Source organism: Chiloscyllium plagiosum, unplaced genomic scaffold (assembly GCF_037043375.1).
Source record: "Chiloscyllium plagiosum isolate Xiang-an unplaced genomic scaffold, Cpla_swu_hap1 HiC_scaffold_45, whole genome shotgun sequence".
Lineage (NCBI taxonomy): Eukaryota > Metazoa > Chordata > Chondrichthyes > Orectolobiformes > Hemiscylliidae > Chiloscyllium > Chiloscyllium plagiosum.
Window position 1 is genome coordinate 18,335,049 of NW_028270183.1, and position 18,697 is coordinate 18,353,745.

Genomic DNA, 18,697 nt, shown 5'->3' on the forward strand with positions numbered 1-18,697 from the left:
TTTTAAGTTTAATCAAGAGACATAGCTCAATGAAACATATAATCAAGAACCCACTCTACTCACTACTGCAGACTTATTTTAAGGCCTTGCTTAAAGCATCCACTTATCTTTTTCTGTGCTGTGACCTCTCCCAACAGGGTCCTCCAAGATCAGTTGTGAATTTCACTGTTTTTTAATTTTCCGAGATGCACTCTGATATCCAGCAAGACATGAATTCAAACAGCAAAGGCAGTAACTGCTAACTCTGTCAGTTAGCAGTATGGGTTTCTTTCTCTCTCTCTCTCTTTCTCTCTCTCTCTCTCTCTCTCTCTCTCTCCTGCACTGACCAGAAACCCGACTGTTCATGCTATGTTTCCGAGAATCCATCACCCCCTACATTTTCCAAAACAGCCTATTTGTTTGAAAGGGGGATGTGCTTCATTTGTCTGTTGTTCTCCCTTTTAAAAGTGCCGTTGTTTTGACTTTTTTTCTCCAAAGTTCTAAAGCAATTCAACAGCATATAAAACAGTAATTGCTGCTCCAGGAATTCCCGTCCTCCATCTTGGATTGCTGGAGAACAATTCTGCTGCTGTTGATGGCCCATGTTTAATCTGAAGCCATGAGACTTTTTGGGGTCTGGAGTCAATGTTGATGAGTCCAGGGCAACTCCGTCCCCACTGTATCCCATTGTGCAGCCACCCCTGCTGGTCTGTACTGCCAATGGAATAGGAAATATCCAGGTATGGTGATGGTGGTGTCTGGGACATTGTGTGTGAGGTATGATTCTGAGAGTAAGACAGTCGCTTGCTTAGTCTGTGAGACGTGTCTCCCAATTGTGGCACTCGCCTCCAGATGTTAGTAAGGAGGACTTGGCAGTGTTGACAGGGCTGTTTCTGACATTGCCTTTTCTGGTGCCGAGATTGATGCCAAGTGATCCATCTAGTTTCATTTCTCTGAGACTCTGTAGTGTTGGTACAACTGAATGACTTGCTAGGCCATTTCAGAGGGCAATTGAGAGTCAACCACATTGCCGTGGGTCTGGAGTCACATAAAGACCAGTCCAGGTAGGGATAGACAAGCAGGACGCTAGAAGGACACAGCAAGCCAGGCAACATCAGGAGGTGGAGCCCTGAAGAAGGGTTTACACCCGAAACACTGACTTCTCCACCTCCTGATGCTGCCTGGCTTGCTGTGTTCTTCCAGCCTCTTGCTTGTCTACCCTCAAATCCAGCATTTACAGCCTTTTTGTCTCAAACTGGGAAAGGATGGCTGATTTCCCTCCCTGAAGGGGCATTAATGGATCAGGTGGTTTTTTCTGAGAATTGACAATGGTTTCATCGTCATCAGTAGATTCTTAGTTCTTCTTGTTATAAAATTTAAATTCCACTGGCTGCCATGATGGGATTTGAACCCAGGTCCCTGGAACACTAACTGAGTTTCCTGGATTAATAGTGAAAGACGTGCAGGTTAGGTGAATGGGCTGTGCTAAATTGCCAATAGTGCTCAGGGATGTGTAGGTCAGGTGCATTAGTCAGGGGTAAATGTGGAGTAACAGGGTCGGGGAATGGGTCTGGGTGGGTTACTCTTCGGAGGGTTGGTGTGGACTTGTTTGACCAAAATGGTCTGTTTCCACACTGTAGGGATTCGATCATTCTTTGAATATCATTAGGCCATCGCCTCCCCGATACCCGATAGTTGTAATTTAACTGAGATTTTAGACTTCTGAGACCATATCATGAGCTAGTGGAGAGATAGCTGGTGGAGGGGAGCCTCAGACAAGGGGTCAGAGGTTTAAAAACAGAGGAAGCTCATTTAGAAGAGTATTAGAAATATTAGAAACCATACGGTTTCTCAAAAAGAGGCAATGGAAAATGTGAAACCCTCCCCCACAGAAAGTAACACGTGCCAGTTCAATTCAGCATTCCAAATGTGACAGCAGTATGTTTTTTTACGTGCAAAAGGTTACACGTTCGATGGAAGGAGTTAAGATATAGATCAGTTCATGAGCGATAGAGGAGGCTCAGTGTGCTGAATGAAAGCCTTTCTCTGCTTCCCTGAAAAAGACTGACAGTGCGGTTAATGTTTCTGCAGTCCACAATGGCTCCCCCCACTTCCCCCCCCCCCCACTCCTACAGCCATGTTGCATTGGGCCTTGACACATACCCCGTGAAAGCGATGTCTGTTCATGTAGATATCCGCTGAAATAATTGACAAGTTCCCCCCTTATCGGTACAATCACAGGAAATGGGAGCTGTGTTATCTGCACAATTGTATATTGTGACACTCCATTACACTTTCGATTCCACAGTACTCATCTCTCTCTGAAAGACAAAAGAAATTTGTTACACTCATTAATGACTGAATGAACGAAGTGAACAAAAGTTGCAGATAAGTTGCTCAAGACCTGGGGGAGAGCGGAGGAGAATTGATGGCAGCCAGCAAGATACTGGGATTCGAATGCTTCACTTAATCGGACAGTGGAAGCAGATTCAATTGTAACAAACAAAAATGGTGTCACGTAAATAGTTGAAAAGGGAAAGAAAGGGCCATGGGAGTATGAGGATAACTGGACAGCTCTTTCATAGGAACAGCACAGGCCAAAGGGACCTGATGACCTCCTTCAGTCCTGAAAAGATCCTCTGGATAATCAATGCTATGATTGTAGCCACCACCACATTACAGGATCAGGAAATGGGACTCGGACTTTCAAATCAAAAATTGGCTTGAAACAAGCTATTCGGCTTTGAAGAAATGCTGAGTAAACTTGGGGTCTTTTCCTAAGGGAAGGAGAAGCATATCCCTTCAGTAAATAGGTCTGAAGCCAGTGATCAGTTTTCAGGCAGGGGCCTGCAACTTTCAATGAGTGCTTTTTTCAACCGGAGGGTGGTGGGTAATCATGTTCTTCCAGCCTCCTGCTTGTCTACTGAAGAGTGGTAGAAGCAGAAACCATCAAGACATTTAAGAAGTACCTGGATAAAGCACTTGAAATACCACAGCTTACAGGCTAAATGCTGGAAAATGGCATTAGAACAGATAGATAGTTGTTGACACGTGTGGGCACAATGGGCAGAAGGGTCTTTCTCCATGCTGTAAAAAATCTATACCCTGATGAGACCATACCTATGAGCACAGCAGGTCAGGCAGCATCTGAGGAGCAGGAGAATCGACGTTTAAGGCAAGAGCCCTACATCAGGAATAAGGCTGTGAGCTGAGAGGGGTGGAGTGCCACCCCCTCTCATTTATTTCTCCACCCTCCTTGCCTCATAAGCCTCATTCCTGATGAAGGGCTCTTGCCTGAAACGTCAATTCTCCTGCTCCTTGGATGCTGCCTGACCTGCTGCGCTTTTCCAGCACCACCCTTGTTCCTGATCTCCAGCATTTGCAGTCCTCACTTTCTCAGACCTGTGAGCTGTTTTGGTCCTCTTATTTAAGGACAGATATTATCGATTCAGAGACAGTCCTGAGAAGGATGATATCCGGTGTGGAAAGATTGTCTTATGAAGAAAGGCGAAATAGGCTGGGGATCTACTCACTGGAATTTAGAAGAATGAGAGGTGACCACATCGAAACATGTCGGATTCTTAAGGGGCTTGACAGGGTCAATGCTGAGAGAATACTTCCCCTCATGGGAGAGTCTAGGACCAGAAGGCAAAGTCTCAGAATAAAAGAGTGCCAATTTAAGACTGAGTTGTGGAGGAATTTCTTCTCTCAGAGGGTTACGAGTCTCTCAGAGAGCTACGGAGGTGAACTCCTTCTGTATATTTAAGGTTGAGATAAATTCTTGATCAGTTGGGGAATTAAGAATTATGGGGAAAGGGCAAGAAAGTGTACTAGGAATGTTGGATCAGTTATGATCTCACAGAATGACGCAGCAGGCTTGAGGGGCCAAATGGCCAACTCCTGTTCCTATTTCTTATGGCCTTCTGAGTTTGCTCTTTCAAGCTGAGTCTGCTCGGCTTGGTAGCACTATCTAGTTAATCCCAAGTTATTTACTAACTCAGTAAGTAATGGTTACTAATTTATGGCCAGCTCCTACTTAGAAGGGGCTCAGGGCCGACAGACAAGGTGAACCAAGGGATGATTTGGCTAGACACATAGATCATGTGGTACAACTCAAAAAGGAGCAAAACCTTTATTTGCATCACATTCAACATTCACTGACCAAGTGAGATGACTTAGTCAGTTAGAATCATTGAATCATACAGCACAGAAACAGGGTGGCACAGTGGTTAGCACTGCTACCTCACAGCCCCTGAGACCCGGGTTCAATTCCCGCCTCAGGCGACCGACTGTGTGGAGTTTGCACATTCTCCCCGTGTCTGCGTGGGTTTCCTCCAGTTTCCTCCTACAGTCCAAAGATGTGCAGGTTAGGTGAATTGGCCATGCTAAATTGCCCGTAGTGTTAGGTAAGGGGTAAATGTGGGTGGTGGGTCAGTGTGGACTTGTTGGGCTGAAGGGCCTGTTTCCACACTATAATGTAATCTAATCTATACCAATCATCATCCCAATTTAACTTTTCTCACCTGCCTTGGCTCATATCCCTCCGACCCTTTCTTATTCACGTACTGATCTAAAAGTCTTTTGATCTGAAATCTGATTTTATGACAATTTGTTGGGGAGCTTGCTCCAGTTCTTGGACAGCAAACGGGTAAGAAAGGTTTGGGCTCATATCACATTTCTTACCATCTCAGGGTATCCCAAAGCAGCTCACTGTCAATGAGGAGACAGGAAGGACTGCAGATGCTTGAAGTCCGACTCAAGAAATGTGAAGCTGGAAAAGCCCAGCAGGTCAGACAGCATCCAAGGAGCTCAATGCGTGACTTTCCTGCTCCTCGGATGCTGTCTGACCTGCTGGGCTCTTCCAGCCTCACATCTACTGTCACTGTCAATAAAGTGCCTTTGAGGTGTAGTCACCACTGTCCTGTACGAATCACAGCGGCCATTCTACACACAGAGAGTTGTTCTAGATATAATAGGATGACCTGACCCTTTTTTTAATGCTTTTCAGAAAATTAATTGAGTCGGCCACGTTACAAGGGGGAGCTTTTTGGCAAAAAAACACTTCTCGGATCTTTCATATCCACATGAGATGTTAAGTCCCATCTAAACCTCTGAGAATGTGACACTGCCTCAGTATCTCACTGGGAACACCAACTGGGTTCATAAAATCATGAAGGGTATGGATAGCCAAGGTCTTATTCCCAGGGGGGAGGAGTCCAAAACTAGAGGGCATAAGGTTTAGGGTGAGAGGGGAAAAGGTATAAAAGGGACCCAAGGGGCAACCTTTTCACACAGAGGGTTGTGCATGTATAAGCTGGCAGAGAAAGCGTTGGAGGCTGGTAGTATTACAACATTTAAAAAGCATCTGGATGGGTAGAAGAATAGAAAGGGTTTACAGGGTCAAGGCAAAAGTGAGACGCTGGAGATCAGAGTTTAGATTAGAGTGGTGCTGGAAAAGCACAGCCGGTCAGGCATCATCCGAGGAGCAGGAAAATCGACATTTCAGGTAAAAGCCCTTAATCAGGAATGAAGGCAGGGAGCCTCCAGGGTGGAGAGATAAATGGGAGGGGAGTGGGGCTGGGGAGGAAGGAGCCAAGAGTACAATAGGTGGATGGGGGTGGGGGTGGAGGTGATAGGTCAGAGAGGAGGGTGGAGTGGATAGGTGGGAAGGAAGATAGGCAAGTAGGACAGGTCATGAGGGCAGTGCTGAGCTGTCAGGTTGGAACTGGGGTAAGGTGGAGGGAGGGGAAATGAGGAAACCGGATGAACTCCACATTGATTCCCTGGGGTTGAAGTATTCTGAGGCTGAAGATGAGGTGTACTTCCTCCAGACACGGGTGGTGAGGGAGCGGCTGTGAAGGAGGTCCAGGACTTATATGTCAGCGGCAGAGTGGGAGGGGGAGTTGAAATGTTGGGCCACAGGTCGTTGGGGTTGATTGGTGCAGGTGTCCTGGAGAAGTTTCCTAAAGCGCTCTGCAAGAAGGCATCCAGTCTCCCCAATGTGAAGGAGCCTACATCAGGCGCAACGGATACAATAAATGACATTGGTGGAAGTGCAGGTGAAAATTTGACGAATGTGGAAGGCTCCTTTGGGGCCTTGGATGGAGATGAGGGAGGAGGTGTGGGCATAGGTTTTGTAATTCCTGCGGTGGCAGGGGAAGGTGCCAGGATGGGAGGGTGGGTTGTTGTGGGGGTCGTGGACCTGACCAGATAGTCACGGAGGGAATGGTCTTTGCGGAAAGCAGAAAGGGGTGGGGAGGGAAATATATCCCTGGTGGTGGAGTCCCTTTGGAGGTGGCGGAAATGTCGGTGGATGATGTGGTTTACGCGAAGGTTGGTAGGGTGGAAGGTGAGCACCAGGAGGGTTCTGTCCTTGTTCCGGTTGGAGGGGTGGGGTTTGAGGGCACAGGTGCGGGACGATGATGAGATGTGTTGGAGGGTCTCTTCAACCACGTGGGAAGGGAAATTGCAGTCTTTAAAGAAGCAGGCCACCTGGTGTGTTCTGAAACTAGACCAGTCTAGCTTGTCTGGTCAGCATGGATGAGTTGGACCGAAGGGTCTGTTTATGTGCCGTACATCTCTATGACTGTGAACACTTGAGATTTTGGAGTGGGACTATCCCTAACTTTTTTGACTCAAAAGCAGCAGTGCTATCAACAAAGCTAAATCGAACAACATCTCCTCAGCTGCAGCACGGGGTGGTTCTAATTCACCTTGACTCACCTGTGTTGCTGTCACCACACTTGCACTCGCTGATTCTGACCATAAACTTGTCTTCCTCACTCCACTGAAGCACTGAAGGTATTCTTTCCTCACCTTTTGTCCAGCAGACACAGCAGAAAAATTGTATAAAATTAGAGATCCTTGGCAACTTAACCACAAAATCATTCCTGTCTCTCGCGATGAGGAAGTGAAGCATCAAACGAGGACCTTATGTTCTGTAATGCCTTGCTATGCTAAGTGTATGAGACCCTTGTTCGACCTCAGCTGGAGTACTGTTCACAGTTCTGGGTGCAACGTTACAGGGAAGTGTGCACACGGTGGAGAAAGTGTGCAGATACGATTTAGAACAAAGGTTCCAGTGAAGAGGAACTTCAGTGATAAGGATGGATGGAAAATGTCGGGAATGCTCTCCTCAGAGGCTGAGAGGAGATCTTATACAGGTTTTCAAAATCATGAGTGGGCTGCACAGAGTTGATAGGGACAAGCTGCTCCCACTCATAAGAAGAACAAGAATGAGAGGGAATTGATTTAAACTGACGTGCAAATAAAGCAAGGATGGTGTGAGAAAAATAAATCTGTCCCCTCAGCGAGTAGTGAGGGTATGAAATGCTCTGCTTGGAAATGAGAAGGAGGCAGGTTCAATTTAGACATTCAACAGGGACATTGGATGGTTATTTGGATAGAAATGGCGTGCAGGGATATGGGGAAAAGGCAATAGATTGGGTCCAGGGCATGGAACGAGTGCAGGCCAGTTAGGCCGAATGGCCCCGTTACATTGTAATAATTTTGTGATGATAATTTGAAGATGCCGGTGTTGGACTAGGGTATACAAAGTTAAGTTGAAACTTTATTGCTGGAACAGCACAGCAGGTCAGGCAGCATCCAGGGAACAGGAGATTCAACGTTTCGGGCACAGGCCCTTCTTCAGGAATGAGCAGAGAGTTGAACACTCTCTGCTCATTCCTGAAGAAGGGCCTGTGCCCGAAACGTCGAATCTCCTGTTCCCTGGATGCTGCCTGACCTGCTGTGCTGTTCCAGCAATAAAGTTTCAACTTTGATCTCCAGCATCTGCAGACCTCACTTTCTATACAAAGTTAAAAATCACACAACACCAGGTTATAGTGCAGCAAAGCGCTAGCTTTCGGTTCCACTACCACCTGATGAAGGAGCAGTGCTCCAAAAGTTAGTGCTTCCAAATAAACCTGTTGGACAATAACCTGGTGTTGTGTGATTTTTAATTCTGTGATGAAATTCAATACCTGTTTATTCAAAACACAGAGAATGATGAAGATGAAGGTGCCCTGGAAACTGTTGACGATGGTGAATAAATAGGCCATCACCAGAGTTCCTTTCCCAAAATGAAACAAGCCAAGGATCCAGGCACATCCCAGGACAAACACCTGTGCAAAGACTTTAAACGTCATTGTCCTATGAGGAAAACAAAAACATGGTGTAACTCTATGGTTAAGGAACAAATTTATTACTGTAGTGCTCAATTTTGTTTATTTGAATAAGACAGTCTGCTAACTGACCTATGCTTAATTAATTAATCCTGGGTTAATTCAGAGCAAAGACACTACTAGAAAGCAACTACAAGCATGAGTGAAGACATTTTGTGATTGCAGAAATCTTAACACACTTGTTAATATACTTGTATTACAGAATACGCAACAATCACCCTTCATTCTTGACTGTCTCAGTCACACTTATAAAATTCTTAAATATCACTACAGAAAGGATATTCATTCTGGCTGAATGTGGGAGAGGAGGGGTATGGCCTCCAACCAAGGGGGACAGTTTCAGAATATGGGACTGAGATAGCAGGTATTTTTGGAATTACAGGCTGGTGAATCTTTTGAATTTCTCCACCAGAAGGCTCAGTCTTGAGTACATTCAAGGCAGGGCTTGATAGATCTTAGAAACAAGAGGCATAAAGAGATATGGGAGAGCCTAGGAAAATTGGCATGGAGCTGGATGATGATTCATGATCTGGAAGGGCAGAGCAGACTCAAGGGGCTGAATGGCCTATTTCTCCTATGATCCTCCTATGACTCACCTGCATCATGTTTTCTACAGAATCTCTGTTCTCCTGGAGCCATCCATCAATTGCTGAGGTCACAGTTCCATGGGAGTCATACTTTCTATTGTAATTTACCCAAGTGACCACACTTTTTACAGGATAGATTGGTTGGCCACTGGACTCAGATTTCACAAGGAAGTGATTTAATGAAAACAACAGAGCTCTTCCTTCTGCTACAGGCCCCACGCTTCCTCTGAACATCTGTGAGCATCTCTTAACATCTGTTGACAGGCTCTGAACATCTGTCTGAAGATTCTGGGTTAAGCATGTGATTTTACCTCAAAGTGATAGCAACATAATTTGAAATTCCCTTTATGTGTTAAAGCAGAAAAAAGAAAATAGAAACACATGACTTGTGGGAGAGGCTATTCCACCCCTGCTGCCCACTATCATTCAGCAAAAACATGGCTGATGTGATTGTGATCTCAAGCCCACTCTCCTGTTTGCTGCTCATAGTTCTGGACTCTCCCATCTATCAACAATCTGCTTAACTGGGAATTGGATAAAATCAATGACTCCTTTCTAAGAAAGATATGTCTGCATTCTACCAACTCAAAAAAAAATCATCCTCACTGCATTAAGTGCTTAAACATCCTCTCAGTATCCACCCCAAATCCCTTATATCTTATTGGATATGTTTCCATAAGATCACCTCTCATTCTTCGAAACTCCAGTGAATATTGGTCAACCACCGCTCATAAGATAAGCATTTAAGCCAAGGGCTGATTGAGCACATATATAAGATCAGCCTAAAAAGGTTGGGAACAATTTGTTGGATAAGATAGCAGCCATGTAAGGATTAACCTATGAACTAAGATGAAGCTCTGATCACTTCAATATATAATGCAACCACGAGATGCAGGATTGGGGAGTTTGAGCAATATAGGCAGATAGGAGTCTCTAGATACATGTAGCTGAAAATGTGTTGCTGGAAAAGCGCAGCAGGTCAGGCAGTATCCAGGGAACAGGAGAATCGACGTTTCGGGCATAAGCCCTTCTTCAGGAATGAGGAAAGTTTGTCCAGCAGGCTAAAATAAAAGGTAGGGAGGAGGGACTTGGGGGAGGGGCGACGGAAATGCGATAGGTGGAAAGAGGTCAAGGTGAGGGTGATAGGTCAGACTGGGGTGGGGGCGGAGAGGTCAGGAAGAAGATTTCAGGTTAGGAAGGCGGTGCTGAGTTCGATGGATTTGACTGAGACAAGGTGGGGGGAGGGGAAATGAGGAAACTGGTGAAATCCGAGTTTATCCCTTGTGGTTGGAGGGTTCCTAGGCGGAAGATGAGGTGCTCTTCCTCCAACCGTCGTGTTGTCGTGGTCTGGCAATGGAGGAGTCCAAAGACCTGCATATCCTTGGTGGAGTGGGAGGGGGAGTTGAAGTGTTGAGCCACGGGGTGGTTGGGTTGGTTGGTCCGGGTGTCCCAGAGATGTTCTCTGAAACACTCCGGAAGTAGGCGGCCTGTCTCCCCAATATAGAGGAGGCCACATCGGCAGCAGAGGATGCAATAGATGATGTGTGTGGAGGTGCAGGTGAATCTGTGGCAGATATGGAATAACTCTGTCTCTGTGGTCACCGCAGCCACTTCCGCCCCCAGTGACGTTACTAACCTACACGACCACAATGCCGCATGTGTCTCCGCCCCCACGCCGATCTCCACGCCTAACTCCGCTGAGTTCCGTCACCATGCCTAACCCTGCCCCCCCGCCGAGTTCCGTCACCACGCCTAACCCCGCCCCCACGACGATCTCCGTCACCACGCCTAACCCCGCCCCTTCGCCGATCTCCGACTGCATGTCTAACCCCGCCCCCACGCCTGTATCCATCACCACGTCTAACCCCGCCCCTTTGCCGATCACCATCATCACGCCCAACCCCGCCCCCACACCGATCTCCGTCCCCGCCCCCAGGCCTAACCCCACCCCCACACCCAGCTCCAGCCCCACACCAGGTCCTAGCTCCCAGCCCTGCCGTGTTTTCACCATCCCTCCAGACCTACCCCTCTCTGAGGATGAAAGATCAGTCCTCAGCAGAGGCCTCACCTTCATTCCCCTACGCTCTCGCATTAATGAGTTCAACACGCGGCGTGACATCGGTCAAATCTTCCGCCGCCTTCGCCTCCGCGCCTACTTCTTCAACCAAGACTCTCGCCCACCCTCTGACGACCCCTTCTCACGCCTCCAACACACCCCATCCACCTGGACACCCTGTGCTGGCCTCCTACCTGCCCTCGACCTCTTCATAGCCAACTGCCGCTGCGATATTAACCGCCACCTGAACTCCCCCACCCCTCCCACCCACTCCAACCTCTCACCCTCGGAACGCGCAGCCCTCCACTCGCTCCGTTGCAACCCCAACCTCACTATCAAACCAGCAGACAAGGGAGGCGTGGTAGTAGTTTGGCGCACCGACCTTTACACCGCTGAGGCCAAACGCCAGCTCGCGGACACCTCCTCCTACTGCCCCCTTGACCATGACCCCAACCCCCACCACCAAACCATCATCTCCCAGACCGTCCATAACCTCATCACCTCGGGGGATCTCCCATCCACCGCCTCCAACCTCATAGTCCCACAACCCCGCACCTCCCGCTTCTACCTCCTGCCCAAAATCCACAAACCTGACTGCCCCGGCCGACCCATTGTCTCCGCCTGCTCCTGCCCCACCGAACTCATCTCCGCATACCTCGACACGGTCCTGTCCCCCTTAGTCCAAGAACTCCCCACCTATGTTCGGGACACCACCCACGCCCTCCACCTCCTCCATGATTTTCGCTTCCCCGGTCCCCAATGCCTTATCTTCACCATGGACATCCAGTCCCTGTACACCTCCATCCCCCATCACGAAGGACTCAAAGCCCTCCGCTTCTTCCTTTCCCGCTGTACCAACCAGTACCCTTCCACTGACACCCTCCTTCGACTGACTGAACTGGTCCTCACCCTGAACAACTTCTCTTTCCAATCCTCCCACTTCCTCCAAACGAAAGGAGTAGCCATGGGCACCCGCATGGGCCCCAGCTATGTCTGCCTCTTTGTAGGATATGTGGAACAGTCCATCTTCCGCAACTACACTGGCCCCAACCCCCACCTTTTCCTCCGCTACATCGATGACTGTATCGGCGCCACCTCGTGCTTCCACGAGGAGGTTGAACAGTTCATCCACTTCACCAACACCTTCCACCCCGACCTCAAATTCACCTGGACAGTCTCAGATTCCTCCCTCCCCTTCCTCGACTTTTCTATTTCTATCTCAGGCCACCGAATCAACACGGACATCTACTATAAACCGACCAACTCCCACAGCTACCTGGACTACACCTCCTCCCACCCTGCCCCCTGTAAAAACGCCATCCCATTCTCCCAATTCCTTCGACTCTGCCGCATCTGCTCCCAGGAGGACCAGTTCCAAAAACGTACAACCCAGATGGCCTCCTTCTTCAAGGACCACAATTTCCCCCCCGACGTGGTCGACGATGCCCTCCACCGCATCTCTTCCACTTCCCGCTCCTCCGTCCTTGAGCCCCGCCCCTCCAACGACCACCAGGACAGAACCCCACTGGTCCTCACCTACCACCCCACCAATCTCCATGTACAGCACATCATCTGCCATCATTTCCGCCACCTCCAAACGGACCCCACCACCAAGGATATATTTCCCTCCCCTCCCCTATCAGCATTCCGTAGAGACCACTCCCTCCGTGACTCCCTCGCCAGATCCACACCCCCCACCAACCCAACCTCCACTCCCGGCACCTTCCCCTGCAACCACAGGATGTGCAAGACTTGCGCCCACACCTCCCCCCTCACCTCCCTCCAAGGCCCCAAAGGAAACTTCCATATCCGCCACAGATTCACCTGCACCTCCACACACATCATCTATTGCATCCTCTGCACCCGATGTGGCCTCCTCTATATTGGGGAGACGGGCCGCCTACTTGTGAAGCGTTTCAGAGAACATCTCTGGGACACCCGGACCAACCAACCCAACCACCCTGTGGCTCAACACTTCAACTCCCCCTCCCACTCCACCAAGGATATGCAGGTCTTTGGACTCCTCCATCGCCAGACCACAACAACACGACGGTTGGAGGAAGAGTGCCTCATCTTCCGCCTAGGAACCCTCCAACCACAAGGGATGAACTCGGATTTCACCAGTTTCCTCATTTCCCTTCCCCCCACCTTGTCTCAGTCAAATCCATCGAACTCAGCACCGCCTTCCTAACCTGCAATCTTCTTCCTGACCTCTCCGCCCCCACCCCAGTCTGACCTATCACCCTCACCTTGACCTCTTTCCACCTATCGCATTTCCATCGCCCCTCCCCCAAGTCCCTCCTCCATACCTTTTATCTTAACCTGCTGGACAAACTTTCCTCATTCCTGAAGAAGGGCTTATGCCCGAAACGTCAATTATCCTGTTCCCTGACCTGCTGCGCTTTTCCAGCAACACATTTTCAGCTCTGATCTCCAGCATCTGAAGACCTCACTTTCTCCTCTAGATACATGTATCTTACTTTCGTCTTGCTAGCTACAGTTAATATAACTAACAACTAATGTAACCTGTATATCTAAGATCAGTGCTGAAAAATGTGTTGCTGGAAAAGTCCAGCAGGTCAGGCAGCATCAAAGGAGCAGGAGAATCGATGTTTCAGGCATAAGCCCTTCTTCAGGAGCTTCGATTCTCCTGCTCGTTTGATGCTGCCTGACCTGCTGTGCTTTTCCAGCAACACATTTTTCAGCTCTGATCTCCAACATCTGCAGTCCTCACTTTCTGCTATGTAAGATCAGTGCCTTTTATTCATGGTTTAACCTTAACTCTTCGGAAGCCTCACATAAGGAGGGGGATTGGTGGTAGCATTGATTCCCAACAATAAGAGTTTGGTACTCAGGCCTTCCCTTTACTGATATAGACCGGTTTCCTTTAGAGAGAGGCTAATACCTAAAAAAACATGGAGTAAAAGCCTTTAATGAGGATTAGAGGGAGATTGGGTGGCACTATTTTCACCCAGAGGGAAGTGGGAGTGTAAAACCCACTGTTGAAAGCGTGGTTAAAAAGTAGAAAGCATCATTGCATTTCAAAGTACTTGGATATGCTCTTAAGTTTCCAAATTTCCGAAGCTAGGGTCCAAAAGTTGCAAAGTGGGATTAGGCTGGTCTACTCTTTTTGGCTGGCACAGGTTAATGGGTCGATTGGTCTTCCTCTGTGCTATAAATATGATATGCATAAGCTAACCACAACTTGGGTTGGCTTATCTGATATTCTGTCCAGTCCCACTCATACCCTGCACAATGAGCATTGGCTCTCACCCAAATCCCTCAACAATAGCTTTTTTTTGTTATGTACGTTCTGTAAACCAGGAGATAATGTATTGTTTGGCATTTATGACTTGAAAGACTTGTAGAAACTATTTGCAGGTCTGGTCTGCTGGACTATCGTGTGACTTGTGACTTTGCTAAGACTTCCATTGCATTTTTCTTGTCTCTTAAAATATTTTTGTCAGATCAGAATCATATAATTCTTAAAATTACACTCTGCTTATCTGCTTTGGCGGTTAGCCATTTACTGTGGCTCTTCATTCTTGCAATATGTGTTTTGTTTTCTGATGGTCACTTATGTTTAATGTTTCCCAGACCTGCCTCTATATTCTCTAGCAGCAATGCCCAATAGGATATGTTACTTTCAAACAAAGTTACTTCCCCTTCAGCTTGAATTCTTGCTTTGTCTGAGTTTTCCCAAGGGAATTTGGCTTGGGCACATATGCAGCTGTCAATGTCCAGTCAGTTCAGACTGAATCAGCTTGGACTCAGGACTGTTTCCATAGCCCGTTGTGTTGCTATGGAGCTATGCCCCTGCCTTGGAGCTGCACGCCTGCTCCTATGGGTCTTCTGAAATGTTTGCTGTATCATTCTCTGAAATATTCTTCAGAGTTGAATGTTTTTACAAAGTTTGTGAAGCAAGCAATTATATATTTATTTTAAAGTTTTTTTTGCGTTACCACCACAGCTTATCTCTTGTTTTTCCTGAAGGCCCTGTTTATCTTAGTTGGCACATTTAAAAACAATGCTGGCCACTACTGTTATTCCCCTATTGTCACCATGTTGTGCATGAGTTCCTTTAAGACTAAAATATGGATTAGGAATTAAAGTTACTGGTCCATCTAGAAGAGTAGAGGTGTCTAAACAAAATGAAGCCTCGTTGTAATACTCTAAGCATTTGCAGATTACGTGAAGCTGAGCTACATTGTTACACAGCCTGTTTGGAGTACATTAACCACAAGTCTGTCTCCCACAAGGTCCATCTTTACTCCGAACAAAATTGCACTGAGTGGCAATTACTGCATGCAATTCTGTAGCAACCCGTTCAGAGCTCTATGCAACAAAGAAGGTATAGAATGCAGTTCGTGGCAGATTGTTTAGAGATAAAGAATTGAGAGTAACTGCCATGTTTGAGATAGGCCATGCACTGGACACTAGGTTCTGATGATCCACCCCGATGGTGAGTTTGTAAGAAGTGGGTTGAGACTATGTGCCCTACGAACTCCATCTAGTGGCCTTCAACTATTGAACCTGCATTCCGGAAACGAAGCAAGGAAGCCAGAGTTTGCTGAACGTAGTGACTGCAGAACATTGAATGGAGGCTAACAGAGGGATGTCGTTCAGTAAAATAGTCCCCAAAGTCTTGGGAATGTTGGAAAAGCATGTCACAGTAAGCGTAAAAATAGTTTGCGTTACAGTGACTTTACAGATTCAGTTTCATAGGCCCAAGTGTGAGTTGTGTTGAATGTTTTGGAGGGTTTTTCACTGTCAGGCCTCATGGGATGCCTTACCATATCTGAGCAAACCCGCCTTATTAGCTACCCACCCCCGTGGCATCGCTCCAGACTACTTGAATTGTGCATCACTCTCTATTGTTCCTCCTTTCCATATTTCATCTCACTGCCAAATTAACTTAGCTCCCACCAACAGCAGAGTAAATCCCCCTACTGGTCCCATTTCAGATCAGGTTTAATCTGTCAGACTGGATTCTTGATGCGGAGAGGAATCAAGGGTTATGGGTAAAACACAAGCAGGTTCAAGTATTCCCAGAAATGAACCCATTGATCAGGAATCTATAAACCTCAATTCTTTGGCCATACATTAGAATTAGAATCCCCTAGCGTGCAGAAACTGGCCCTTCGGCTCAACAATTCCAAATAGAATCCCTCCGAAGAGTAACCCAACCAGACCCATTCCCCTACCATATATTTACTTCTGACTAATGCACCTAACCTACTCATCCCTGCACACTATGGGCAACTTAGCGTGACCAATCCAGCTAACCTGCACATCCTTGGACTGTGGGAGGACACCGGAGCACCCACAGGAAACCCACGCAGACACGGGGATGATGTGCAAACTCCACAACGACAGTTGCCCGAGGCTGGGATCGAACCCAGGTCCCTGATGCTGTGAGGCAGCAGCGCTAACCATTGAGCCATTGTGCTGCCCCTGCTTTATTGATCTGCTTTATCCTGGCACATGGCACTGGGAGAAATCCAGAGATGTCAAACCTTTGGAGTTCCTGCTTTTCAATGTGCTACCTAACTCCCTAATTCTTGTTGCAGGATCTTAGCCCTCTTTCTACCTATGTCACTCATCCCAGTATGAACAACGATCTCTCAGTGCTTCCCTTTCCCCTTCAGATACCATGGTCACTCCGAGACATCCTTGGCCCTGATCCCATCCTGGAGTAACATCTAAGACCAGAAGACCATAAAGAAATAAGGACATGAGGAGGCTATACGGCCCCTTTGAGTCTGCTCCACCATTCACCATGGCTGACCTGACACTCCCAATATACACTTTTCTGTGTTTTCCCTGTAACCCTTGATGCCTCTCCAGATCAAGAATCTGTCTCTGCCTTAAACATACACAAGGACTATGCCCCACGACTCTCTGTCGTAAGAAGTTCCAAAGACTCACAACCCTCTGAGAGAAGAAAACCATCTTTATCTCAGTCCTAAACTGACTGCAGGAACACCTGTCTCCTCTCGCTCCTATTATTAGCTAGCCAATAAGCTTGTCAGCCAATTTGTGCAGGGCATGCTCCCACATGAAGGATGTTATGGAGGTCAGATCATTTGTGATGAGACATCAATGATTGGTACGTCACCAGAAAAGTTCCCCTTGCTCAGCTTTAAAATAGAACTGTGGGATTTTTATATCGATATGAAACGTACCATCCCAAACCAATCCGAAAGTAAAGATAGTAGGTCAGAGTATTATTTAAATGGTGAAAGATTGCAGCATGCTGTTGTGCAGAGGGCCTTAAGAATTCTTGTACGTGAATCGTTAAAAGTTGATTTGCAGGTGCAGGAAGGCAAACGGAATACTGGCTTTCATTGCTAGAAGCATTGAACTTACGAGAAGTGAGGTTCTGCTGCAATTGTACAAGGTATTAGTGAGGTTGCCTCTGGAGTATTGCGCTCAGTTCTGGTCTCCTTACTTGAGGAAGGATATACTGGCTTTGGAAGTGTTACAGAGGAGGTTCACCAGATTGATTCCGGAGATGAGGAGAGGTTGAGACACCTGGGACTGTGCTCGCTAGAATTTAGAAGAATGAGAGGGGATCTTATAGAAACATATAAAATTATGGAAGGGATAGATAAGATAGAGGCAGACAAGTCGTTTCTGCTGGTGAGTGAGACGAGGATGAGGGGATATGGCCTCAGGATTGGGGGAGTAGATTTAGGACAGAGATGAGGAGGAACTGCTGTTTCACAGAGAGTATTTATGGAATTCTCTGCCCAAGGAAGCAGTAGAAGCAGCTTCATTAAATAAAATTCAAGACACAGTTGGATAGGTTTTTGCATGGTAGGGGAATTAAGGGTTATAGGGATAATGCAGGTAGGAGGAGCTGAGAAGATGGATAGACCAGCCATGACCTTAATAAATGGTGGAGCAGGCTCGACGGGCCAAATGGCCTACTCCTGCTTCTATTCTATTACTATATCTCATGCTGGTGGAGCTTAAATTCAATTTATAAAATTTGGAACTGAGAGCTAGTCTCATAAAAGGAGCTATTTTTAAAAAATCAATCGATTCAGAGATGTTATTACACAACTCTGGAGTAGGTAGGACCTGAACCCAGGCCATCTGGGTCAGAAGCAGCGACACTACCACTGCACCACAAGGTGCCCAAGTCTCATAAAACGACCATTGATTGTTGTAAATAAACTCATCTGGTACACTAACATGAAGGCCATCATTTGTTACTCATCCCTAATTGAAGTGAGTGGCTTCCAAGCCATTTCCGAAATCAGTCAAAGAGTCAATCACATGGATTCTGGAGTCACATGTAGGCCAGACTGGGTAAGGATGGCAGAATTCCTTCCCTACAGGCACATTAGTGAACCAGATCAGTTATTGCAACTGATAATCGTTATCATTGTATCAACTGCTGCAATGAGATTTCACTTCCAGATTTTATGAATTGAATTAAATTGGAATTAAAACTCACCTCCTTCTGCTGGACTCATGACCCACAGAAATACAGTCATACAGACATAGAGATGTACAGCAAGGAGACAGACCTTTCTGTCCAACTTGTCCATACCAAACAGATAGCTTAAATTAATCTAGTCCCATTTGCCAGCATTTGGCCCATATCCCTCCAAGCTATTCCTATTCATACACCCATCCAGATGCCTTTTAAATGTTGAAATCGTATCAGCCTCCACCTCTGGCAGCTCATTCCATACACATACCACCCTCTGTGTGAAACATTTGCCCATCAGGTCCCTTTTAGTTCTTTCCCTTGTCACCTTAAACCTTAGGGTAACATGGTGGCCAAGTGGTTAGCACTGCTACCTCACAGTGCTAGGAACCCTGGCTCGATTCCACCCTCAGGTGACTGTCTGCGTGGACTCTACATGTTCTCCCTCTTT

At 47.1% G+C, this 18,697-nt stretch overlaps 1 protein-coding gene across 4 annotated transcripts in view; it reads right to left on the minus strand.

Annotated features, from left to right (window-relative positions):
• Window positions 1-2,148: 2,148 nt before the first annotated feature.
• LOC122552444 (adhesion G protein-coupled receptor E3-like) overlaps window positions 2,149-18,697 on the minus strand; it is a 90,392-nt gene continuing 73,843 nt past the window's right edge. For 3 of the 4 annotated variants that reach the window (XM_087983154.1, XM_087983156.1, XM_087983153.1), the window contains 3 exons: window positions 7,962-8,130; window positions 6,703-6,795; window positions 2,149-2,300 (listed from right to left, as the gene is read on the minus strand). In XM_087983154.1, coding sequence (XP_087839280.1) covers window positions 2,268-2,300; window positions 6,703-6,795; window positions 7,962-8,130 — 295 coding nt within the window. In that variant the 3' untranslated portion in view covers window positions 2,149-2,267. The remainder of the gene's footprint in view (window positions 2,301-6,702; window positions 6,796-7,961; window positions 8,131-18,697) is intronic. The other variant, XM_087983155.1, reaches the window with a different exon arrangement.